The 27,219-nt window shown below is 45.8% G+C and overlaps 1 protein-coding gene across 1 annotated transcript in view; it reads right to left on the minus strand.

Moving 5' to 3' along the window:
- LOC146057371 (ATP-binding cassette sub-family C member 5-like) overlaps nucleotides 1–21,912 on the minus strand; it is a 136,434-nt gene extending 114,522 nt beyond the window's left edge. Inside the window, exons 1-2 of the mRNA XM_083168519.1 lie at nucleotides 21,094–21,912; nucleotides 16,709–16,864 (exon numbers count right to left, since the gene is read on the minus strand). Coding sequence (XP_083024645.1) covers nucleotides 16,709–16,864; nucleotides 21,094–21,176 — 239 coding nt within the window. The 5' untranslated portion in view covers nucleotides 21,177–21,912. The remainder of the gene's footprint in view (nucleotides 1–16,708; nucleotides 16,865–21,093) is intronic.
- Between the last annotated feature and the right edge of the window lie 5,307 nt (nucleotides 21,913–27,219).

Below are 27,219 nucleotides of genomic sequence, written 5' to 3' on the forward strand. Positions count from 1 at the left end.
AGGTTGAGTCTGAAATGCTCTGAACCACGAGCATTTCGGATAAGGGATTTTTACGGTTTCTGGATGTATTTTTTTTTACATACTTACCTGGTCCCCCCCCCCGATAATCACCCAGCATCCACGTTAGCCTTCAGGATCTTCTTCATTGCACGAGAATGTAGGCATGCCGGTGACATCACCGGTGCACCCGCGCAATGCACTCCTGGGACCACTGAAGAAGATCCTGAAGGCCGCCGTGGGCATTGGGGGACTTGGTAAGTATGAAAAAAGGGGCGGAGGGGGCGGGGGACATCCAAAATATTCTAATAAACCACGGTTTTTGGAATATATCAGATAAGAGATTTTCGGATATGGGAAACTCATGCGTATGTACAAATATATATATATCAGAATCAGTGTTCCTTCCATCCTAGAATTACAACAACTATTGGACATATTATACCAATATAACATACAGTAATGGTGTCTGTCTTATCAATCATTGCCCATGAGCAGAGCTTCAGTTCCAAAAAAGAATATTTTTTAATCACAAGTCAGAATCATTGGATTCAAAATTTCTCTGGGTACGCCGCTTTTTCATCTCACTAAAACTCCCTGTGCAACTCATATAACTGTCCAAAGAAACTAAGTTGGTTAGCGACTCTGTCCATAATTTCTTATTTGCAGCCTAGCCAATGATACAAAGGATCTAATTTGTTGCCATGGGCACATAACCTTTTTATTTTTAGAAAGTTTAATACATTTACTCAAACATGGATACTACAGTGCATGGTCTGGATGCCTTTATATATAGTAAATAATGTTATTTAATGTAGTAAATATACCATACAGTAGTTCTGGGAATGCAGTATATGCAACATTTGTATAGATGCAGTCTAATGCGCAGTCTAATGACGGGCAGCATCTGACCAATCGTTCAAATGCTGTTCAGCTGTTCCCGACCTGGTGCACGGCTCTGCACAGCGTGACGTGAAGGTCATGCTTCGCACGTCGCACTCTGGAACCACCTGCCCCACTGCCCAGGCCGTTCAGTGGGGCTCCCCTGCACTGGATACCCCGTTCACCGGCTGCACTGCCTGGCCCAGTGCACCAATTATTTAAGTAAATAAGTAAAAAAAAAAATCTAAATTAGGGATGCCAATCCTGAGATCAAACATTTTTCAATCCCAAATCCCAGGATTGAAAAAATGCCCCAGGATTGGCATCCCTAGCTGTAACTAGAGGATGTAAGCTGACCTGCTATCCAGGATGCAGGGCCTAGAGGGCAGCAACATTGCTACCCTATGCACTATGGCAGCTGCATATGCCATCCTCACAGGTTTGATATGCGCATTTTATTTATGTTGCTGTCACAGGGAGCCTAGTCCTCTCAGTTGTGTCTGCTCCCAGGCGCAAGTTGTCAATCCGCTCTTACGGCCCACATACATCAGAACAACATTGTACCCAAACGCACAATCTCGATGGGTCTTGTGAGGGATTGTATGCACACTGTGTGCACAGTCCTGCAGGTCGAGTTGTTGGTCCTCTGATCAGATGTGCTGCACGTCTGATCAGTCATGATTGCGAGCAGGTTGTGAGTGGTTTTTAGGCACAAGCGACCGGTCATTCAATGGCTCATTCGACTGGCATCATTTGAGTGGCAGTTTAGGTTCATACAAATAATCGTGAGACAGATCGCTTAAACTTTGGGCTAAAATCGCCCTATGCCACTAATGGAAAATAGACACCTGAGTCTGGAAAACAAAGGACCATCATCTAAAGATCCCTTGTCTGACTTGTCTGAGTCACAAGTGGACCCGATTTCCCTTGAGCTTCCCGGAAGTTCTCACATCCGATTTGGCACTTGATGTGCCATTTTTTTACATGCATTAAATTGCGAGCGATTTAACACATGTAAAAAGGACTCCCGGGGAGCTTCCGGGGAATTTCAAGGTAATCGGATGCTATGCAATGTGCAGCTGAAGGGTCCAATTCCGATTTATCCTTTGGGCAGCAGGTTCAATTTATGGATTTGATTTAATGCACACGGGACCACGCATCGGATCGGATGTCAAACACCTGCAATTTGACCTGCTTTCCCGGCCCGATCCGTAGGAATCGGGTGAAAACAGGCAAATTCGGACTACTGTATGGGGGGCCTTAATAGACACCTTTGCCATGATTCCTAGTGCTCCAGTTTGCAACGCTCATCTTGTTAAAATCACTGTGTGTGTGTGTGCCTAGAAAGTGGACATATATCAATAAATAATGTATATACAGACCTGCAAATGCCCATCTGCAGCTGAACAGGAGGGACAGGGGAGGGAGCGTATGTTCTCAAATAGGCTAAGCAGAGTATTGACGTGTTTCGGTGCATGTGGCTCATTCAGGCTACAGATACATGCATATACAGCTGTTACAGAACAGGTGTAAGTACACACCATAAAACAGGCATATGCTGCAGATACGGAAGCAGACTCATCTTGAGATGCATGTGTACAGCTCAGCAAATATTATTTTTATTTAACATTATATACTATTTTCCTGTGGTTTTTTTTGTGTCATTTACACTTATATTGCTATCAGTTCTGCCCACTGTTTATGACCACAAGTGTTTTAAAGGAATGAGTTGGTAACGATATCCCAGCACACAGATCCTCGACAGTCATAATGCCAACAGTGGCATTCCTACATGCTACATTTTCTGCTTACTGGAGAGAGCACAGATATGGGGACGTTACCTCTTAAGCAGGTGGCCGAATTTCTTTCAGCCCACAAAAAGGATTTTATTCCTGCATGTTCAGGTGTCAAAATCAGAAGTCTGTATTTGCAATGCAACAGATTTTGTACACAAAATTGATGCAGGTTTTCACTACCCAAGTAACAGAAACAATGAAAATCAGAGGATATTGCTTCTAAAGCAAATGTGGGCAGGCCTTTGAAGTTAGATTTTTCTGAATTTGTATGTACATGTGCATCTGTAATCCCACAAAAACCAGGACATCAGTGGCATCACTATGGGGTTCGGGTCGCACCCGTATGTCACCTGTTAAGGGATGATATCAAAATGCACTGGAACATTGCATTCAGCACCCAATTTACAGGAGAAAACATAGACTGAGATCCCCATGTATTTTAATAACCAGAACAAAGCTCTTAGACCAGTCCTGACTCCAACAATATGGGGTGGGGGAAGATGTATAGTTCCCAATATATATATATTTTTTTTACCAGTCCCGAGTTTAACTAGCCTGGGAGGTAATGCCACAGCAGGGGGACATATTTATATTTGTCCCCGCATCCGTAGCAGTACTTCTCCACCCCCAACTGCTCAACCCTGGCTGGAGATTCCTGGGAGAGAGGAGGCCCCCCCCCCCCAATAAAGGTGCTATGCTGGGCTCCCTTGCCGGGGGGGGGGGGGGGGGGGGGTTCAGAGTTCATAGCTTTCATGCTGATGCTTCTGTCAAATTTAAGGGGCCAGAAGCTGGTATATTTTTGGGGTAATGTTTACAAGTCGCACCTTACTACTTTGAGTTTTTGCTAAACATCTGGATTAGGGTTTGGCTATTGCGAATTTTGGGATTGCAGGAAACATGTGAGTTTGCATGTTCCTGTTTCCTATTACGCTGTCAGAGTTGTAAAAAATGTGCGAGTAAAACATTAATCTTGCACATTTCAGAAACTTGGACCCTATTATATCTGACCAAGTAAAATCAAACATCTACAGTACATGCTTATTTGTATAAACTGATCCAATTACAATCTAAAAATAACTGAATGTTTGTGGCATATGTGGGGCAGATCCACCCTCACATCCAGGTCACTCTTTGCTCTCTGCTGACAGAACTCTGTTACTGGAACCAATGGAAAATTCATACTGAAGGTTATTCACAGTTCTCAGCAAAGGTGCAGAAATCGTTATTCAGCATTTCCTGCACTTCTGCGGTCTCGCCGTGGCTGTAGTTGCAGCTTTGCACTGTGCTGGCTGCACCCCCTGCAGACTATTGCCAACGTTTGCAGTTCTGTGAAGTTTTGCAAAACTGCAACCATCCACTAGGGCGAGTTATCGCATGCGATGCCCCACCGTCTCACCTGGCAGCTGTGGATTTTTTACATACAATCCATCATATGCAATCCTATCAGAGCCTATGGGCTGTGACAAATATTCATGGCAGCCCATAAGATCTGCGACTGCGATGCGCATGGGAACGTGCCTCACAGAAGTGTGTCGGAATTGCAAAAAAGTGGCCATATCGCACTAGTGGATGGGGCCTATGGCGTGTGTATTCAAAGTTTATCCATATTTTTAGGACTCTTTAGGACTCTTACTGCACACCGTTAAAGGTAATAAAATGTTTAAGTTCTATTTAAAATTCCTATACAATAAAAAGCTAATGCTGCCCCTCACCTCTATGGGGGAATTCAAGTGTAGCTCTGTTCGGCCATGTTGTTCTGTCATTTGATGGGTTGGGAACTAGTTCACATATTTCGCTAGTGTCAGAATATTTTATTGTATACATTTATGGTTATCCTGTCCTAAGGAGGATGGGGATAGAACCAACTGGAACTGCTCACAGTGATGAATGTGCTTATAGGGTGTGTGGTTGTGGCCTCCCCAGTAAAGTGATTGTGTAAATAAAGGCAAGGCTTAGTGACAGGAGCAATGGATGAAAGCAGAAAGCCATAAACTGGAGGGCTGATGTATAGTTGGATGCAATTTACATCTAAAACATAGCTATAAATAGCATCCTGAAAAAAAATATGCGCATGGCTTAATTCATGTTGGTACGTAATGCAATTGCAAATTTCTTGGTGACAGAACTGCTAAGGTTAGCCAGGAATCAACAAAGACATCCGCCGGAGTCATCGCAAACTCATTTGAAATTGCATACACATTCCCAGCCTATACACAAGAAAGAGGAACACCAAGGTTAAGGGTAGTCCTATGGCTGAACACAGTAGTAGTTATGCAGGATCCGTGCATTTGGGTTACGGTATTGATGACAGACAATGTCTAGGTCGACAGTCACTAGGTCAAAACCTAAAAAGGGTCGACATACCTAACGTTGACAGACAAAAGGTTAACATAAGGAAGGTCCACAGTCAAAAAGTCATGATTTTTTTGGTGTCTATTTAATCGTACATCAACATGGACATCGTATAAATGTACCACTTCGCTCGCCATGCTTTGGGCTCGATGCCTTGTTGTGTTCATCACACTATTATGTTAACACTCTATGCCCACTTGGATAGTAAAGTATGAAAAACCAACTTTTTGAAACAAATCATGAAAAACACGTCAACCTTTTGACTGCCGGCCTTGCCTATGTCAACCATAAGCTTGTGTGGACCTTTTGGCAGTGTCGACCAAAGGTATGTTGACTATTTTAAGTTGTCTATCATTGCATACCTGTATTGATTGCATACGATGTATGAGTTCACAGCAGTTACCCAGCACAAAAACAGCTGTGACAACTTTACTTCCCGAAACCTCCTAGCAATCACTTTGCAATGTAATTGCCGCGGCAATTTGGCACATGTGCACTGTAATCGTGGCACATGCGCAGTTTGCCGATAATCGCTCCATTGTGTGATAATCAGCCATTGTGTACAAACTTGGATAAGGCCCAATATGCAAAGTAGCAGTCATATTAAGCATTCTTCTTTACAAAAATGTCCAGGGGACTCCTACATTTAAACCTAGTTCTTCTGCACTCCTGTGTAGTAGCCAGCTACTAAATCCCACCCACTTCCCTAGTCTGGTATTACGTATTCTACCTGGACATCTCCTGGAGGCAGCTATGATCTTAATAGTGTTCCCGCTAGGCTGTTTTAGCGGGGCGCTGCGCCCTGCCCGATTTTTACAGGGCAAAATGCGCCCTGCCCTGCTAGCAGCGCCCCGCTAAAACAGCGTGGTGCCTGCCCTGGCTGTGTGCATGGGGAAGGGCAGCGCCGCCTTAAACGGCGATTCCCAGCACTTCCCCGGCAGCACGGTAACTTCGGTGGTGCCGGCCCCGCCTCCTTTAGTGACGGTGCCGGCCGGGCCCGCCCCTTTTTGTGACGTCGCTGCCCGGTACCGCCCACAATTGTGATGTCGGCGGGACCGGTCTGCCCCCCTTGCGCTGCGGCGCCCTGCCCGCCCTCATTTCTAGAGGGAACACTACTTAAGATGCATGTGACTCAACAAACAAGCTAGTGCAGGACAGCAACTGTTCTATGTATTAAAATGTGCATTTGTCATGGTATGACCTAAAAGCAGGTGGCTACTCTTTACATAACAAATAAAAGTGACACCACAAGATGCAACATTATTTCCCCACCCTCCCCCAAATATCTCAGCTGTTGATTGTTCCACTATGGCACATGAGGTCTGATGTTTGATTCCCCTGCATAAAGTGCTGTGTACTGAATGTTTTTAAATGGAAAAAATCAAGGCGCACATATAGGGCCTGATTCTGGTTCACTTGCAAAAGCAAATCTTCTCTCTAATGGACAAAACCATGTGCACTGCAGGTGGGTCAGATGTAACAGAGCAGAGCACAGCGCCGGCCGCAGGGCATGCTGGGAGGGATCCGTGACGGATCCCTAACAAAATGCGTTGGTAAGAAGCCCATGGGCTTCTGCAGGGAACGCCAGCTTTTGCCACTGCGGAGCCCCCCTCCGCAGTGCATACAGAAATGCGGTACAAACCCCGATAACGGGGTTTTACCGCATTTCTGCATTAGATAATCTATCCTGGATCCAATCAGTCCTGCTGCTGGATGTGGAATTATGCTGTCCCTGCCACAGTATATAACAATTAGCATCCCATTATCTACTGAAAAATTAGTTCTGCACAAGTGGAGAGAGGGTGGTCTTGTATGGTCTGTGCAAAAGTTTTGATGCACGTGCCCTGCTGTGCTGCCCCAAACAAGTGGTGTCCCTAGGCATGTCACTTGTGGAAAATCCACCTCTACTTCTGCCTCATTCTCATTGCAGATCCATAAAGAACAAGGTCTTATATTGGCTGCAAAGACCGGGAATTAAGGCCCTTATTCAGATCTGATCGCAGTACAAATTTGTTTGGAAAATGGGCAAAACCATGTGCACTGCAGGGGGGGCAGATGTAACATGTGCAGAGAGAGTGAGATTTGGGTGAGTTATTTTGTTTCTGTGCAGGGTAAATGCTGGCTGCATTATTTTTACACTGCAATTTTTTTTACACTGCAATTTAGATTTCAGTTTCAACACACCACACCCATATTTAACTCTCTCTGCACATGTTACATCTGCCCCACCTGCAGTGCACATGGTTTTGCCCATTTTGAGAACAAATTTGTACTGTGATCAGATCTGAATAAGGGCCTGAGGGGTAGATTTATTAAGCTTGGTGAAGTGATAAACTGTCTGTTTTTATCACCGGCCAATCAGCTCCTACCTGTGAAGTTACAGGCTTGGTTTGAAAAATTACAGGTAGGAGCTTATTGGCCGGTGATGACAGTTTATCACTTCACCGAGCTTAATAAATATACCCTAGAGCAGTGGTTCCCAACCCTGGTCCTCAAGTACCCCCAACAGTGCATGTTTTGCAGGTCTCCACACAGAATCACACGTGCTATAATTAGCTCCACCTGTGGATCTTTTCAAATGTGCCTGAATAATGAGTGCACCTGCCGGGTGACCTGGAAAATGTGCACTGTTGGTGGTACTTGAGGATCAGGGTTGGGAACCACTGGCCTAGGCGACTACACATGTAGCTACGATTGTAATGCTGCTAAACATGCGTGTATGGGCGCTCAGGTTATCACTATTCATACTGGCTGCCCATGTGCATGTAATGAAGGTTATACAACTGGCATGTACTGTAGGATTTAATGCTTGTGGCATGTGAAGGAGACATTGGCTTTAGGCTGCTCAGCTGGTGCTGTGGCACAGTGTACATAAAGTAATGGTTCCCATCCGTAAGTTACATTGGCACAGCCATTTGACAGTGGGATATAGTCATTAGGTCTACAAACAATCGACAAGCATTAGGTCGACACCACTAGGTCAACATGACTGAAGGTCAACATGACTGAAGGTCAACATGATGTTAGGTCAACAGGGTCATTAGGTCGATATGGGGAAGGTCAAAAGGTTGACATGAGGTATTTCGCCGACAGGCGGTACTTCATGCCCTACCATCCACTTGGGCATGGTGGGAGAATAAAATAGTGTGCCGAGCATAGTGAGAATGGCGAGCACAGCGAGCTATGTGAGGGGACGCAGAGCACTTTTTTAGTGTGCCGATATTCGGGTCAAAAAAAGTGAAAAACCCCATTTCGACCTTTTGCATGTAGACCTAATGCTTGTGTCGATCCAAATGACCCTATCTACCTAACCCCATGTTGACCTACATGCATGTCGACCTAGTGGTGTCGACCTAATACTTGTCGACCTAGTTGCTGTCAATCCAATGATCCATACCCCTGGCAGTCACCTTAAGAATCTTACCCCCATAGTACATTAGTACATTTATCCATACATAGAATAAATTAGGCCTAATTTTATTCCTCGGCTGTCATCTGCAAGGCGCCCCCTCCATCTGGTCCTGGCTGCAGCCTAATCAGCCTATTACCGGGGTTCTCAAACTCGGTGCTCAAGACCCCAATCAGTTCACGTTTTCCAGGTCCCCCGGCAGTTGCACAGGTGCACTCATTACTCACTGACACTTTTTTAAAGATCTACAGATGGAGCGAATTATTTCATTTGATTCTGCGAGGAGACCTGCAAAACATGCACTGTGTGGGGACCTGAGGACCAACTTTAAGAACCTGTGGCCTATTGGTTGATCAGGCACTGGTGACTGGGACATTCCCAGTGGCTTTTGGATCATGCTCCCAGCATGACAAACATGTTGGGCATGGCTTGCGGATATGGCATTAACTGTGAGTACACGTCTACCCTATAACATAGCCATGTAACCTTTTTCGGACACAAGATACTGTATTAGAAACCTAGGCAGCAGATAAGTACCCCTTTGCCCATCTAGCCTGCCTATGCATACATACAAAGGTGGATTTTGGTCAGGGGCAATATAACCTACCAGTATATTTTTGGATTGTAGGAGGAAATCGTAGTCTCAGTGGATCCATGCAAGTGTTCTTTTTTTCCAAAGATTTTTTTTTCCTTTTTCTTTCTACTATACGTAAACTGTGGACTATGACTATCTATTTAAGACTATTTTAATAGAAAGCTTGTGCACAGGTACTTTGAAATCTTCCCTCCTCCCCAACTACTTAAAGCAATGGCAGAGAAAGAGGGTTTTGGGGGGGTCTGTCGCACAAGACCACAGCAATATGTTGTGCGTAAAATGGATATGGCCCCCTGCTCACTTTATTAACACTGACAGGGCCTGAAGAAGAACTGCAAAGCATACGCCGGCCACTATAGCCGTGCGGTCGCTCCCTTAGCCATCCTAAACTGTATTGAATACCAGTCCTTTTAAGGACTCTTATGCTTATGTATATGTTTTTGTGTGTCCTCTGAATGTGCAATCCCTATGCCCGATAGTGTCTCGTGGGTTCAAACATACATGCCGGATCCCAACAGCATTGTTACATACCCACTACACCCTGTGTCCCAGCATGCCAGCTTATAGTGGACTGCAATACCAGTAGCGCACTGGTATATCCTTACACACTGTGGGTGCTTTTGTTGAAACAACATCAGCTTGCAGCACAAGTTATATTTATTAATCCTCCTAGAACCCTTATGTTTAAATGTGATCTGTGGCAGCTATATTAGCTATAATAATATTCCCTGTATAGGGCATTATATCAGGATAGCTGCCGAAAACACATGTACTGGGCATATGCGAGGTGAACCCCAGTTTCAGGGTTACACCACCAGCATCATACACACTAGGCGATATCTGCCTGCCGCCCAATAAACACACTCCCACTAGCATTGCAAGGAGACGTTGTTACATATTTATGGGTCTGACATCAGTGTATTCATTATCTATAGAAACTTATATTGGTACAAACACTTAGGACTAATACTCGTCTTGTAGGGCACTATATCCCAATAGCTACCTACGATATACTATATTGTACGTATGCAAGTATCCACCAGTGCTATACACACCAGGCGATAGTCACCTGCCGCTTAACTAACACGCTCCCACTAGCATTCTAAGGAGACACTACTTTAATTCATATAATTGTGGATCTGGCATCAATAAAAATAAATAAATTTCTACAGTAATTATTATCTGTATAACATCCAGGACTACAACCTGGACAAAGAAAATCTCTGGTTTACACACTGTAATAAATGTATCAGCTTTGGACTACAATGTTACATGATATATGATGATTGATACTCTATCCAGTACCTGAATGTTCACAACATATTCATATGATTAAAAAAAGCCTGTTTGAAATGTATTGAGATTGCTTATAAATTCTCAAGCTGTGATTGAGACATCACCACATCATTGAATAAAAATTTTGAAATGACTTTATTGGGATAAATTGCACACAACACAAGATACGTATGATTGATCTTCAAAATGTATTGGTATCCGCGTACAGTAAATTAGTTGATCATTAACCATTAATACAAAAGTGCTTCCCGCTATACTCATGAGCCGCAAGGGCCAAATGTTAAAGGGACAGACACAATAATATTTAATATTCAATAAATTAATATTTAATTCAGGAACAAGTGCTAAGGGACACCGCACGTGCATTTTTTAACATGCACTTTACTCACCATGTCTTTGTTTCATGTTTCATGTAGTTTGTCATATTTCGCAGCCCTTTTTTAACATATTATCCCATTAAAAGGTATATTTTAGGTCTCCCAATTATTTTAGGTGCACCACTTATGTGACAAACTTCTCTCTACCCCCATTTTTCAAACTTAAGGCAATGAAAAGAGTAGCAGCACCAGAAGCATTTCAAATGTGGAACCAGCAACTAGCCAATAGGAATTTGCAGTCCAACAGACAATCAACAGCTCCCCTCCTGAGTTACTGGCAGGTTGCATCCTCATGGCCCCCCTGATGGCAGCCCTATTGGGGACAATGTGTGGGGGCCCCTCTGTGTGTGGGAGGAGGAGCAGTAGCAGCTGTAAGGAGTGAAGAACCTTCCACTACGGACAGTCTGGATGAAGAGGTGAAGGCAGCTGAGGCTACATTGAGCACTGTGAGGCTGTGATCCTCATGTTGGGCCCAGGGAGGAAGAAGAGGACTGGTTAGGATTCAGGTGGAGCCGAGGGGCCGGCACTACCCCATAACAATGGTAATTGCTGGAAGAACACCTTACATTGGCCACTAGTGGGTGATTCTGACATTGTTGCCCCACATGACAAAAACCTGTCTTGATGTGGTCACATCTGATGCAACCATGCCGGGTAAGGGGCTAAACTATCCACAGGATAATATATGGTGGAGAAATGTGTTGTTTAGTTTTAATTTGTACTGTACCACAAGAGCGTTTTGGAATGTCAAATCTGGACATTCACAATCTAGACACATTTACTTAGATGGGAGTTCTGCTGAAGATGCTGCAACCAATCAGATTCTACTTCTTATTTATTTAGCACCTTCAAGAACATGGGTCTTCAAACTGTGGCCCTTCAGATGTTGTGAAACTACAAATCCCATCATGCCTTGCCACAGTTTTGCTATAAGGGAGTGTTAAAACTGTGGCAATGCATGCTGGGATTTGTAGTTTCACAACATCTGGAGGGCCACAGTATGAAGACCCATGTTCTAGAACAGGCATGTCCAACGTTGGCCCTCCAGATGTTGTGAAACTACACATCCCAGCATGCTTTGCCACAGTTTTGCTATTAGAGAATGCTAAAACTATTGCAAAGCATGCTGGGATGTGTAGTTTCACAACATCTGGAGGGCCAACGTCGGACATGCCTGTTCTAGAAGATCATAGGTAGAATCTGATTGGTTGCTATGGGCAACAACTAATCTTCAATACAGTGCGTATCTTAGTGGAGAGTTGTTTGTCCGCCTGCCATCAGACCTTTGACTACCTTTGAGAACATGTGCCTGACCCCTTTGCATCTGGCACACTTTCTCTCACGGAGTTATGGAGTCCTGATTGAACATATGTACCCTTCCCTACCTAAATATACAAATGATTGGGGGGTGACCTTCACATTGATTTAGCAGATGATTACTGGATATTTCAAACTACATTTGCTAGTTCTGCCAGCTATTCCCTGATTGAGTTCAAAGTCCTTTCACGATGATATATATGTCCTCTTGTTGCTTAGATTTTCCCTGGAGTGCCTGATACTTGTTGGCAGTATACTGAAGAGATAGGTTCCCCATTACATATATGGTGGAATTGCTGACTACTCCACTCCTTTAGGTGATTTCTATTTCCAAATCAATAGTTGGTAGTGGGATTCAAACTGCTCCCTCATTCTGGCTCCTCAATCTATATGCTGGCCCTCTGATGGCTTACAAAATGATATTTTTGAAAGTTCCTTAATATTGCTGCTAAAGCTTTGATCCTAGTCGCTTGCGATCTACTTCCCCTCCCACTATACAGGAATGGGTCACTCGAATTGTTATATTTATGTCCAAGGAAGATTTGTTGGTGCCCCGGAGAAGAATCAATCAAGAATACTATACATTGAGTGTGTTTAGATCCTTGTTCCCCTTTTTTCATAAATTCAGCAGGTTTAATCACTCATGTAGTCATCGGGCACTTATTCTGGGGCTCCACCCCCCCCCCCATACTCTCCCTCCTCCCTTTTCTTTCTGCCCCTTACCTTCTTTTTGTATGTTGAATTGTTTATGTCAGTTTTTGCTTGTTTTTATCCAACTTGTTTGATTTGTAATGGACAAGATTTCATGGATTTACGGTTTGTTATGCATGAAGTTACATGATCCCTTTTTGTTACATATAATATTTACCTTGTCTGTTGTATGCATTGCCATATGCTAATTTTGAATTTTGCTTTCAAAATATAATATATTACAAAAAAACAACAACAACAAATCCCATCTTAGTAAATTTACCCTAAAATGTCAACATTGCCATAATGTTGACTATGCACTTTCCAATGCAGTTTTTATGCAACCCTAAACCTAACCGAAGCCTAACCCTAATTGCAACCGAACATTAATTTAATCCTAAACCTACAATCAGGTAACAATGTTTTGACTGTTGACATTCATCACATGTTGAAAGTCTACATTCAGATCATGTTTACAACCTGGTGTTAACATTCTGACTACATCCCCTGATTAACAATGGGCCTGATGGAGCTACAGCTCCAGGCCCACTCTCTAAATAGGCGCATATTGTAGCTAAGGGCCAGGGCTTTCCAATGAGCTTGGCCCTGCATTGCTAGCCCCCCGGGAACCGGAGATACCGCCAGGCAAAGCTGGAACGTTTTACCCATAGGATAACATGGGACCTGCTAATTCCGACCCCCACCCAGTTCCAATGGCTGCCAGTTCTCTCTCTGACATCACAGAAGCTCGAGGTTGATCTCAGTCTAACCCTGGTCCATATGGTTTCATTGGTTCTAGATATATTGCAGGTAAACCGATTTTTTCATTTCTAAAATGTAATTTCATGTCTGTTCATGTTGTTTGAGGGCACATTTCTCTGGACCCAAAAGGTCCAGTTTCACGGGAGCAAAATCATTCGAAGCCCACATGTAAATGCATCAGTTGCTTCTGAAGATATAGCTGGTTGTTTAAAGGAAGGGGAGTGGTTTTCTCTCCCCATCACACCAGAAAATGCAGAGACAAGGCTGGTGTAAAAGGGGCCAGCCCGGGTAAGTCCCTGTATTTTCTGGTGTGAATTGGGTATTATTTCAAATAGCCGGGACCTGCAGTGCTCTGAATACAGTCGGAAAGCCCCATGCTCTCTGCCCGGCTGTCAATGGCTGTCATTTCTGCCCGGCGGCGGCTGACCCCAAGTTACCGAGAACATGTATTTCCCCTTGGCAATGAGCATGTAATCCCACATGGCAACGAGCATGGAACCCCTGGTAATGAGCATGGAACCCCTGGCAATGAGCATGTAGGTAAGCAGCACTTATGTAGCATAATTTTTAATAGGCATTATGGTATTTGGCATAATACGTAATGGACATTATGGTGTGTGGCTTAACATGTAATGGGCATTATGGTGTAAATTTTTAATTTTTTTTATGACTGGAGTGCCGCCTCACCCTGCAAGTATTTTAGGACATTGCCATCCTGCGGGTGCCCTCCAGGATGCAGATGTCCTAAGATACCAATATATATCCCTGCATTTTTCCTATGCCAGCCCTCTGCCTTTTCCAGACATATATAATTAGTTGAAAATATTTACAAAAATAGAGACACACCCATGAGCAGACCACCCAACCAGAACACTGGTCACGCCCCCCACATCATTAGGTGCTGGCCACAACCCCTATTATTGCGCATAATAGGCCCTTGCTCATTTTCAGATCCAGGCCCATTTAGACCTTAATCTGGCACTGCATCCCCATAATATGACAAAAGAGCACAAGTAAAAATACAAAGACAATAACAAGGAAATAATGGTAACACAAGATGGGAAACATCAAGCATCCGTAATGTGTAAAAGCAATATCAAAGACAACTGATAGAAGGAAGCCAGGTGGGATAGGGAACTAGAGGAAAGAAAATGAAGAACAAAAACAAGAAGAAAGTAGGTCCTGCACATGAGAGCTTATATTCCAAATTGAGAGGTTTTAATGGTGGTACCGAGAGATGATATGAAGAGGATATGGGGGTTGGGGGGGTAACAATCGTTTAGTGGTCCAATAGGATTTAGTGAGTTTAAAGGGTGCATTAGAAGCTTTAAAGACCATGAAAGTCTGATAGAATGAGGGGTGGTTTGGACAGCTGAGAAGTGGGGAAAGAGGGGAGAAGGTTGAAGATACAGGTTCAAGGAGTGTTTTAGGTAATTATGAGAAGATTCTGTAGGAAATAGCCAGAGAATGAAAGGATTGGTAGAAGCAAAGCAGAAGTAAGCTGAGACCGAAGAGGAGAGGGTGAGGAGAAGACCAGAGAAGAGAAGGGTGAGAGAGACAGAGAGAGAGAGAAAGAGAGAGGATGTCCACGCAGCAAAAAAAAAAAAAACTATTTGATTAGGGAAACAGAAGAGGAACCAAGAGAGAACAGTATAACACAGCCCAAAAGAGTGATGGGAGCCAAACATAAAACAGTGGCCTAGGCTGCAGAAAAGTCAGAGGTGGAATTGGATTTAGTAGTAAGATCATTTATGACTTTAGTCAATGCAGAGTCTGTGGATTGGAAAGGATGAAAGCCAAACTGGAGCGCATGTAAGAGGGAGTTTTCATAGAGGAACATGGTAAGGCTCTTGAGTATTTTAGAAGCAAAGATGAGAGAATAGGCTTTATTTTCACATTTAGATATGAATAAAATGGGATTTTCTTTTTTTACTTATAGCTCAACAGCATAAGCACTTGTGCCAGGCATATTTTTTCCAATGTGCACATGCCCACCAAAGAGAAGACAATTTATATAATATATTCAGTATGTTTGTATGTGTGTATGTATATATACATCCTGATATCTCCATCACTGTTGACAACTCGACAATCTACCCTACCCCACAAGCTCGTTGCTTAGGGGTCACCCTCGACTCTGACCTGTCCTTTGTTCCCCACATTCAATCTGTCTCTAAATCATGTTACATGCATCTAAAAAACATATCCAAAATACGACCGTATCTCACACAAGACACTACTAAATCTCTTATCCATGCACTCATTATATCCCGCATTGATTATTGCAATAGTCTCCTAACTGGACTTCCCAAGAACAGACTCTCACCACTGCAATCCATTTTAAATGCTGCTGCTAGGCTGATCTTCCTTGCAAGACGCTCATCGTCTGCTGATCCGCTCTGCCAGTCCCTCCATTGGTTACCTGTGTTTTACCGTATTCAATATAAAACACTTCTACTCGCATATAAAGCTATTAACCATACTGCACCAGCATATATCTCTGCACTTATCACACAATATCTCCCATCTCGACCACTCCGCTCTGCACAAGATTTGCGTCTCTCATCTGAGCGGATCACTAGCTCCCATTCACTATTACAGGACTTTCATCGGGCTGCTCCCATCCTATGGAATGCCCTTCCACGCACAATAAGACTCTCCACTAGCCTCCAAACTTTCAAGTGTTCCCTGAAAACTCCCCTCTTCAGGCAAGCCTATCATATTTAAGTTCTACACGCATAACCCTCTGAGGCACTTATGTATTATATAGCTTCCCTTCTGGACTTGTAACTTGTTGGGACTGCTATGCTATTACTGATGCCTGTCCTTGTGTTTCCCCCCTATATACCTAATAGATTGTAAGCTTGCAGCAGGGCCCTCTAACCACCAAGTCTGTCTGTTACCCAGTTTGTTTTATCACTGTCTACTATTGTAAAGCGCAACGGAATCTGCTGCGCTATATAAGAAACTGCAAATAAATAAATAATAAATATATATACAGTATATGCAGACTACATATATAAAGAGATCAGTATCACACCTGAGAGAACAGGCCCTATGCATAATGCAACAAGAGGTGGTCTAAGAAGCTATGCAGAATAATGGTACATGATGCTGAAACAGATACTCTCTGGTTTTCTTTAGGTTAGACATCTGAATACACATTACCAATCCAGTAAGAAGATAGATAGATAGATAGATAGATAGATAGATAGATAGATAGATAGATAGATACCTCTGACTGTTTATGTCTGATGAATCTTGAGATGGAAGGCCCCAGAGATCATCCATCAGGAGTTCATGGAGCCGGTAAACCTTCCTTGCAAGTGGTGTAATCCAGCTCAAAGTCATGAAGGAGAAAAAGCCAGCATTATCAATAGGATGTTGGTGCCTGTAAAATATTCAGATATTACAAGAGATCCAATGTAACCCAGCCTTACAATCTACTTTAGTTTCCTTCCCTACATTCTTCACTCTCAGTCCACCTCCCACTATAATAATGTCATCTATTTTGACTTAACTGTATTTAAAAATCAAAGCGTCATAGATATCTATCTACCCTGACTTTTTGTATATGATACATAAACCACCTGTATGGAACGGTTTTAAATAATTTGTTAAGCCAATTTGTTAAAGAGAAAAATAAAAAATAATTCTTCAAGATGACATTACGGACAACCATCCTTACATTTACGGGATTGCTGAATAGCTCCGCCCAACTTCCACAGGCAGCATGTCAGTCAGGCTGGAGCTTAGGAGGCACTGAGTAATCAATCAATGAATCAAGCCATCCGTATCATAATAGCCAGACAACTGCGCAGCTGCACAGGATTACCATAAAACCTTATGCTAAATCAAATCAGCTCCAAAACATCCTTTTAATATGTGTATCAGTTTATACAGCATTCCCCCTTAATCGGTTTGAGTTTATATCAATCCATTTTTGGGATTTACACTTTTTTTAGATTCAATACATTTTTATTGATTTTCAAAAGAAAAACACAATTACAAAGCATGACATAAGCCCTAAACAGAAAAAAATATAAGATTTTAATATGCGAACTTAAATGTGTGGTCTCTTTTTAGCTAACTCGTATTTGTACACATTTACCAAGTGGAAAGGAATTAACTAATAGCCTTTCGGCCTATAGTTAAAGGGCACCTACTGGGGTGGTTTGTCAAGCTGCTCCTACTGGGGGGTGTCAATCCCCTAAGTGAAAAAAAGGGGGTGGGTGGAGCGCTAAAAATAAGAGTAATTGGTTTACAATAGGTTTATATCAACATGGCCATTTTTTTATTTCTATAGGATAAAATTGCTAGTTTAGTGTGCAGTTGCACTGGGTAGGGTATAAAATAAATGCATATATAACACAATTTGTTGCACAAAATATACAATAATAAAGAGCATTAAAAAATGTACATTAATCAATGAAAAATAGAATATATAAAGATGGGTCTGATACTTAATGGTCTGAAGTCCCGTTTCATCCAGGGGTGGGAGACGTTTGTGGGAATGAAGCAGTCCTTGGGTCAGTCCATATATAGCTGGGAGTTGAAAGGGTCCATATACCTTGCTGGATTCTTTTCACACTGGAGGATGATGATAGAGCCCCAGTTGGACTGCGGGGAATCCTCAACAATGATGCGGAATTTGTAATCCTTATTGTGCAGGTGGGGGTTCCCGAATGGATATTGCAGCTGTTTGACCCAGGAATTGCAGAGGTGGAATCGGTCTCCAGAGTTGTAATATGGAAAGGGGTGGAAGTCAGACCAAAGTTGCCCAAATTAAATCAGCAGGTGCTCCATGACATGTTTCGCCGTCCAACTGACAGCTTTTTCAAAGGTGTAGCACCATGTGCAAAGCCTAGGTTTTTATACCAAGCCACAGAAAGTTCACTTAAACAATTTAGCATGTTCATTAACCAATTACATAAGATATAACATTATTTACAATCATCAATTTATTTTTATAAATATGCGTATATAGGAGGCCTATTAATAAAAGAAATGTGTAAATACCTCTATTAGAGCTCTAGAAAGGCATAAAGGTGAAGACGCTTGTGTAGTCACTCATTTCCGGGATCCGGAGCACTGTGCTTTTTTCTGGTGCCTCCGGTGAGTGGAACGCAGGTGACATGCATCTAGCACGTCACTTCCGCCCTAGTATTAACAATACAGCGCTGAAGAAAGGAGCCCTGGCGTGTGGAACACACTTGGCTTCCTGTTTGTGCGTCAGCCGTTGCTAGGCTACAACGCTGAATCTATAGTTGGTGTGAGGCAGCAGCCGGGGGTATTACTGATTTTATAACAGTTGCAGAGCCAGCTTTCTATGTTCATATAGTGGTGCGTGCACACAAAACATATATCTATATCTATCTATTTATCAATATATAGACATAAAATACAAATATTAGTTGTTAAGTTTTTTCATTAAAAGGTACAATAATAGCAATATATATAAGCATTAATCATGGACTAACCGATAATTTTTTTTTTTTTTTTGTATGTATATATAAAAGGCTGTATCAATGTTTATTTATGAAGTGAGGTCCTGCCTAGATCGGTAGAGAGGACTAGATAGTGGGGAAATATGATATACATCTGTATACACTTATGATAATTGAGGATTTTGTTATTCACTGTCCTAAATGAGAAGTGGTGGAGTAGAGTGGGGAGGAGGGAGGGGGGGAGGGGAAATGGATAAGGGGTACAAAAGAATATATGTAAATACATTTTCCAAGTGTTCGACACAACAAAATAGAATTTTAAATACAGGATCAATTGTTGGAGGACAATAATATAACAGCATTTAAACATTCCCCTTTTGATGGAAATACATGCCTCACGTGGGGTGGGTTCCTCCAGCCCAAACAGTGGAGAACATTATGGTAAAGATGGTGCTGGCCCATGTTTCAGCTCTTTTACAAGGGCCATGTAACTTTCTCACCAAAATGAGTTATCTGGCTTGAGCCAAGATTAGACTGAATGCTCTGTCCTGGAGGAACAGTGTCACATGGCGAACAGGGTTTGTTTTCACCTCTATGTTCCTGGATCTATGTTCCTGATCCAGAGATATGAGGCCTACATGCAGGATGATTTCAGGATGATCTCACTAGGGGGCAGATTTATTAAGCTCAGTGAAGTGAAAATGCCCCTACATCGATCCATGTATAGGGGCCATAGCAAGAGCGATATGCGGTGCTATCTATTGCCCAGCAATTAATATCCAGCATGCTGGATAAATCCAGTGTTCTGGCCCTGACTGATTGCTCAGCACATATAGCTGACACTTCGCTGCACAGTGCTGTGTGCTGAGCGATCCTGAGCAATCTACATTGCTCAGACCGCTCAGCAGACTCTCCCCGTGTGTAGGCTCCATTAGGAGCAAATAAAAAATAGTGCAAAAAAAGGAGCAATTTGTTCCTGGAACACACCATGGGTCAGATTCAAAAATGGACGCTAAGCGCAAGGCGGTGCGTTCTGCCTGTTGCTACACCTTCCACGCTCACAAAGGACTCCACCATGTCAATCACGCTGCAGTCTATGGGGCGAAGCACGCCATTGCAGACACAGATATGCACATGCGCAGTACAGATCCTGTACATGTACAGATTGACAAACATCGGAGATGTACAGAAACCATCGGATTTGTGTCAAACTCTGAAATAGGCCCAAAGTTACAATTCAAGGAGCACAATTACTTTTGTTTTTTTGCATATAGTGAACAAAAGCTGGACAGCTTTATATTTACAAGGACATTCAGAATTAAGCTGGGACATGCCCTTTCCAACTATAAACCTATCTGTACATTTAAATCAGCTCCTCTGGCAAATTGCTCCTATTTTTGTCTGCCTCCTAATACTGAAGTAGACCTATATACTACTAGCACTACAAGGCACTATGCTATAAACAAAAATGACATCATCAGAAAGCAGATTCCACTGACCCCTGATGCAATCAAAAGAGCAGTCAGTGCTAAAAGGACAGGTCATGGGAATCAGTAGTGTCTCTTCCCTTATCTGTATACATGTTTTTGTTAGCATTAAATACTAGTAGTAAAAGTGGGATTTTTGAAGCCAGTCGGAAAAGGCCATCATAATGTTTATACAACAACTTAAAATATCTGCTTATGACAGTTTTCTATTAGTTCCACTTATTTTATATAGTAACGGTGTTAAAAGAAAAAAAGAAAAAGCAGATAGAAAACTAAACGTGCAGCATAATGACTGTATTTAACAAGAAAAATATTACTTTTTGCAGATAATTTGCTTTTGCAAACTTGTACATTGCATTTATCACTGCACATTGATACATCCCAGATATATTTAATGCATACATATCTCAGACAGGTTTTTTTTTTTTTTTACCAACAAACATTGCATGTTACAGATTGGATGCAAATACTATCTACATTTTCAATGTTGTTGCTGGTCCCGACTAGGTGTCAAAATAGCAAAAATCCAATGTAATCTGTGATGGGTTTAATTTTTTACTCTATAGCTGAAGTATATAATTTAAATGACATTAAAGTCAATGTCAGTTCTAACAGCACATGTTTAATATAATGATGAGAACTGTCTCCCATACACATAAATCAGCATTTCCCATCCATACATTTACCTGTGTGTGGTGCGGAATGGCTTAAACACTGGTAGGCTGTGCTGGTATCTGCTGGCAAATGCCTCCTTGCCTGTGCTGCCCATGGTACTGTGGGAGCAGAACAGTGTCTACACTAAATGCTGCTGATCTTAGTACTGTTGCTCAAACAAGTGAGCAGTAAGCTGTGAGGAACAGGGCGATGTGCCAGGTCATGACAGGACAGAAAGGCAATAGAGTAGGGTGTCTGAGGGACATTGGATGCGTTCCCTACATAGTTCCCGTTTTGTTCTTGGAAAAGGAAAGAACTAGCAGCAGAGTAATACAGGATGTCCATGCACTAACCAGGTGACCCGGTAACACGAGGATCTAGAACTTGCTCTGGGGAAGGAGAGCAGCAGGAAAATAAACTAAAGTGCAGCAAATGGATTACTATTACTAATGATATTCATCAGTCATGTGTATAATATAGCTAATTATATCACGGATACAATTTCTCCTGCAAATCTCCCCGGGCAATCCCTGGCGGCTCTCTCGTACTGCTCTACGACTGTGGTGCCCCGTCGCCCGGCACATGACAAGTCAGGGACGCCGCTGGGACAGGTCAGGGACACCCCTAGGACAGGACAGGAAGACGATCTCATAGTACTATAACTCCCAGTCCCTACCACTGCTCCCACGACCGTGCCCCGCCCACCCCAGCATTAGTCACGCCTGCCTGTCCACGCCCACTGCTATATGTCTAGCTACTGTAAATACATCATATATCTCTATATAATATATATAAACCATACAGCTATTGAGTCACAGTGTGGCACTAACAGCTGATAACCAGTTCCTACTCATCTCTGTCAGGGAAATAGTGAGTCCCACATACAGTACAAATTTATATGAAAACAATTGTTTATTGCACATTAACCACTAACAAGTTTGAGTTTTTATTAATGTGATCACATAATTTCTTAATACATCACCTTCAGTACTTAAGTTTCCCAGCATTTCTGTCTGGCAGTCCCTTGTACAAGATAGGGGTATGTCATTGCACAATTCAGAGATGGACGGAAATGCGAAGGTGCCAGTAAGCAGCTTTGAAGGCGAAACATGCAGACATCTAATACCCCTTTCACACTGCACAAATAACTCAGGACAACAGGAAAAACCCGGCATTCGGACCCGGGTTAAAAGAAGGGTTTTACAGGGGTCGGACCCGAGTTGCTTAGCAGTGTAAATGGGTAACCCGGGTTGAGCGACCTGGGTCCCATTTACACTATAACGAGGAGGCAGCTTCAGCTCCAAGCGCTGCCCCCCCTTCCTGATGATGCTCCCTGTGTGCCGTCAGGGACCCGGTTTATTGCTGGTTTGCCGACCATCCGATGATTTATCCTGCCTTCGGAAATAAAAGTCAGTGTCAACAGACTTTTATTTACCACGGTTTCCCTCAAAGAGGGGACGGGTGCTGACATCCTGTGACATCAGCCGCCCACCCCGGGAGGTATCGGGCCGCCTGCGTTCCCATGGGAAGGCCCAGCGCTGAGCGTTACCATGGTCCAATGGCGGCTCTCCCTCCACACAACGAACGGCCCGGCGAGTGTGTGTATCTCCCCAAAGTCGTTCGGTGCCAGGGTGTGCACATGTGCAAATACGTGTCTGTGCAGACCCCTCACCATCAGAACGAGGCCTAATTTGTCCCCTTACGAATGATGTTGAATCAGGGCCTGCGTCTGATATCACAAGCTAGGATCCAGCATTGTAACAATTAGTATCGCTGTTCACGCAGACGGCCAGCTGTTAACGTCTCAGCTTACTCAGCTGTCTCTTCCCTACCCATGCTAGCGTGGGTGTGTTAGGGGTAGAGGGTGGGATGCTGGCGTGAGTGTGTTAGGGGGTAGAGGGTGGGATGCTGGCGTGGGTGTGTTAGGGGATAGAGGGTGGGATGCTGGCGTGGGTGTGTTAGGGGGTAGAGGGTGGGATGCTGGCGTGGGTGTGTTAGGGGATAGAGGGTGGGATGCTGGCGTGGGTGTGTTGGTGGATAGAGGGTGGGATGCTGGCGTGGGTGTGTTAGGGGGTAGAGGGTGGGATGCTGGCATGGGTGTGTTAGGGGGTAGAGGGTGGGATGCTGGCGTGGGTGTGTTAGGGGGTAGAGGGTGGGATGCTGGCGTGGGTGTGTTAGGGGGTAGAGGGTGGGATGCTGCCGTGGGTGTGTTAGGGGGTAGAGGGTGGGATGCTGGCGTGGGTTTGTTAGGGGATAGAGGGTGGGATGCTGGAGTGGGTTTGTTAGGGGATAGAGGGTTGGATGCTGGCGTGGGTGAGTTAGGGGATAGAGGGTGGGATGCTGATGCTGGCGTGGGTGTGTTAGGGGGTAGAGGGTGGGATGCTGGCGTGAGTGTGTTAGGGGATAGAGGGTGGGATGCTGGCGGGGGTGTGTTAGGGGGTAGAGGGTGGGATGCTGCCGTGGGTGTGTTAGGGGATAGAGGGTAGGATGCTGCCGTGGGTGTGTTAGGGGATAGAGGGTGGGATGCTGGCGTGGGTGTGTTAGGGGATAGAGGGTGGGATGCTGGCGTGGGTGTGTTAGGGGGTAGAGGGTGGGATGCTGTTGTGGGTGTGTTAGGGGGTAGAGGGTGGGATGCTGCCGTGGGTGTGTTAGGGGATAGAGGGTAGGATGCTGCCGTGGGTGTGTTAGGGGATAGAGGGTGGGATGCTGGCGTGGGTGTGTTAGGGGATAGAGGGTGGGATGCTGGCGTGGGTGTGTTAGGGGGTAGAGGGTGGGATGCTGTTGTGGGTGTGTTAGGGGGTAGAGGGTGGGATGCTGGCGTGGGAGTGTTAGGGGGTAGAGGGTGGGATGCTGGCGTGGGTGTGTTAGGGGAAAGAGGGTGGGATGCTGGCGTGGGTGTGTTAGGGGGTAGAGGATTGGATACTGGCGTGGGTGTGTTAGGGGATAGGGAGTGGGATGCTGGCGTGGGTGTGTTAGGGGATAGGGAGTGGGATGCTGGCGTGGGTGTGTTAGGGAGTAGAGGGTGGGATGCTGGCGTGGGTGTGTTAGGGGATAGAGGGTGGGATGCTGGAGTGGGTTTGTTAGGGGATAGAGGGTGGGATGCTGGCATGGGTGAGTTAGGGGATAGAGGGTGGGATGCTGGCGTGGGTATGTTAGGGGATAGAGGGTGGGATGCTGGCGTGGGTGTGTTAGGGGGTAGAGGGTAGGATGCTGGCGTGGGTGTGTTAGGGGGTAGAGGGTGGGATGCTGGCATGGGTGTGTTAGGGGATAGAGGGTGGGATGCTGGCGTGGGTGTGTTAGGGGGTAGAGGGTGGGATGCTGGCGTGGGTGTGTTAGGGGATAGAGGGTGGGATGCTGGCGTGGGTGTGTTAGGGTATAGAGGGTGGGATGCTGGCGTGGGTGAGTTAGGGGATAGAGGGTGGGATGCTGATGCTGGCGTGGGTGTGTTAGGGGGTAGAGGGTGGGATGCTGGCGTGGGTGTGTTAGGGGATAGAGGGTGGGATGCTGGCGGGGGTGTGTTAGGGGGTAGAGGGTGGGATGCTGGCGTGGGTGTGTTAGGGGGTAGAGGGTGGGATGCTGCCGTGGGTGTGTTAGGGGATAGAGGGTGGGATGCTGGCGTGGGTGTGTTAGGGGATAGATGGTGGGATGCTAGCGTGGGTGTGTTAGGGGGTAGAGGGTGGGATGCTGTTGTGGGTGTGTTAGGGGGTAGAGGGTGGGATGCTGGTGTGGGTGTGTTAGGGGAAAGAGGGTGGGATGCTGGCGTGGGTGTGTTAGGGGGTAGAGAATGGGATGCTGGCATGGGTGTATTAGGGGATAGAGGGTGGGATGCTGGCGTGGGTGTGTTAGGGGGTAGAGGGTGGGATGCTGGCGTGGGTGTGTTAGGGTATAGAGGGTGGGATGATGATGCTGATGCTGGCGTGGATGTGTTAGGGGGTAGAGGGTGGGATGCTGGCGTGGGTGTATTAGGGGATAGAGGGTGGGATGCTGGCGTGGGTGTGTTAGGGGATAGAAGGTGGGATGCTGGCGTGGGTGTGTTAGGGGATAGAGGGTGGGATGCTGGCGGGGGTGTGTTAGGGGGTAGAGGGTGGGATGCTGCCGTGTGTGTGTTAGGGGATAGAGGGTGGGATGCTGGCATGGGTGTGTTAGGGGATAGATGGTGGGATGCTGGCGTGGGTGTGTTAGGGGGTAGAGGGTGGGATGCTGGCATGGGTGTGTTAGGGGATAGAGGGTGGGATGCTGGCGTGGGTGTGTTAGGGGGTACAGGGTGGGATGCTGGCGTGGGTGTGTTAGGGGATAGAGGGTGGGATGCTGGCGTGGGTGTGTTAGGGTATAGAGGGTGGGATGCTGGCGTGGGTGAGTTAGGGGATAGAGGGTGGGATGCTGGTGCTGGTGTGGGTGTGTTAGGGGGTAGAGGGTGGGATGCTGGCGTGGGTGTGTTAGGGGATAGAGGGTGGGATGCTGGCGGGGGGGTGTTAGGGGGTAGAGGGTGGGATGCTGGCGTGGGTGTGTTAGGGGGTAGAGGGTGGGATGCTGCCGTGGGTGTGTTAGGGGATAGAGGGTGGGATGCTGGCGTGGGTGTGTTAGGGGATAGATGGTGGGATGCTAGCGTGGGTGTGTTAGGGGGTAGAGGGTGGGATGCTGTTGTGGGTGTGTTAGGGGGTAGAGGGTGGGATGCTGGTGTGGGTATGTTAGGGGAAAGAGGGTGGGATGCTGGCGTGGGTGTGTTAGGGGGTAGAGAATGGGATGCTGGCATGGGTGTATTAGGGGATAGAGGGTGGGATGCTGGCGTGGGTGTGTTAGGGGGTAGAGGGTGGGATGCTGGCGTGGGTGTGTTAGGGGATAGAGGGTGGGATGATGATGCTGATGCTGGCGTGGATGTGTTAGGGGGTAGAGGGTGGGATGCTGGCGTGGGTGTATTAGGGGATAGAGGGTGGGATGCTGGCGTGGGTGTGTTAGGGGATAGAAGGTGGGATGCTGGATTGGGTGTTTTAGGGGATAGAGGGTGGGATGCTGGCGGGGGTGTGTTAGGGGGTAGAGGGTGGGATGCTGCCGTGTGTGTGTTAGGGGATAGAGGGTGGGATGCTGGCATGGGTGTGTTAGGGGATAGATGGTGGGATGCTGGCGTGGGTGTGTTAGGGGGTAGAGGGTGGGATGCTGTTGTGGGTGTGTTAGGGGGTAGAGGGTGGGATGCTGGCGTGGGTGTGTTAGGGGATAGAGGGTGGGATGCTGGCGTGGGTGTGTTAGGGTGTAGAGGGTGGGATGCTGGCGTGGGTGTGTTAAGGGGAAGAGGGTGGGATGCTGGTGTGGGTGTGTTAGGGGAAAGAGGGTGGGATGCTGGCGTGGGTGTGTTAGGGGGTAGAGGATTGGATGCTGGCGTGGGTGTGTTAGGGGATAGAGGGTGGGATGCTGGCGTGGGTGTGTTAGGGGGTAGAGGGTGGGATGCTGGCGTGGGTGTGTTAGGGGATAGAGGGTGGGATGCTGGCGGGGGGGTGTTAGGGGGTAGAGGGTGGGATGCTGGCGTGGGTGTGTTAGGGGGTAGAGGGTGGGATGCTGCCGTGGGTGTGTTAGGGGATAGAGGGTGGGATGCTGGCGTGGGTGTGTTAGGGGATAGATGGTGGGATGCTAGCGTGGGTGTGTTAGGGGGTAGAGGGTGGGATGCTGTTGTGGGTGTGTTAGGGGGTAGAGGGTGGGATGCTGGTGTGGGTATGTTAGGGGAAAGAGGGTGGGATGCTGGCGTGGGTGTGTTAGGGGGTAGAGAATGGGATGCTGGCATGGGTGTATTAGGGGATAGAGGGTGGGATGCTGGCGTGGGTGTGTTAGGGGGTAGAGGGTGGGATGCTGGCGTGGGTGTGTTAGGGGATAGAGGGTGGGATGATGATGCTGATGCTGGCGTGGATGTGTTAGGGGGTAGAGGGTGGGATGCTGGCGTGGGTGTATTAGGGGATAGAGGGTGGGATGCTGGCGTGGGTGTGTTAGGGGATAGAAGGTGGGATGCTGGATTGGGTGTTTTAGGGGATAGAGGGTGGGATGCTGGCGGGGGTGTGTTAGGGGGTAGAGGGTGGGATGCTGCCGTGTGTGTGTTAGGGGATAGAGGGTGGGATGCTGGCATGGGTGTGTTAGGGGATAGATGGTGGGATGCTGGCGTGGGTGTGTTAGGG

Source organism: Crinia signifera, chromosome 2 (genome assembly GCF_055691185.1).
Source record: "Crinia signifera chromosome 2, ASM5569118v1, whole genome shotgun sequence".
Lineage (NCBI taxonomy): Eukaryota > Metazoa > Chordata > Amphibia > Anura > Myobatrachidae > Crinia > Crinia signifera.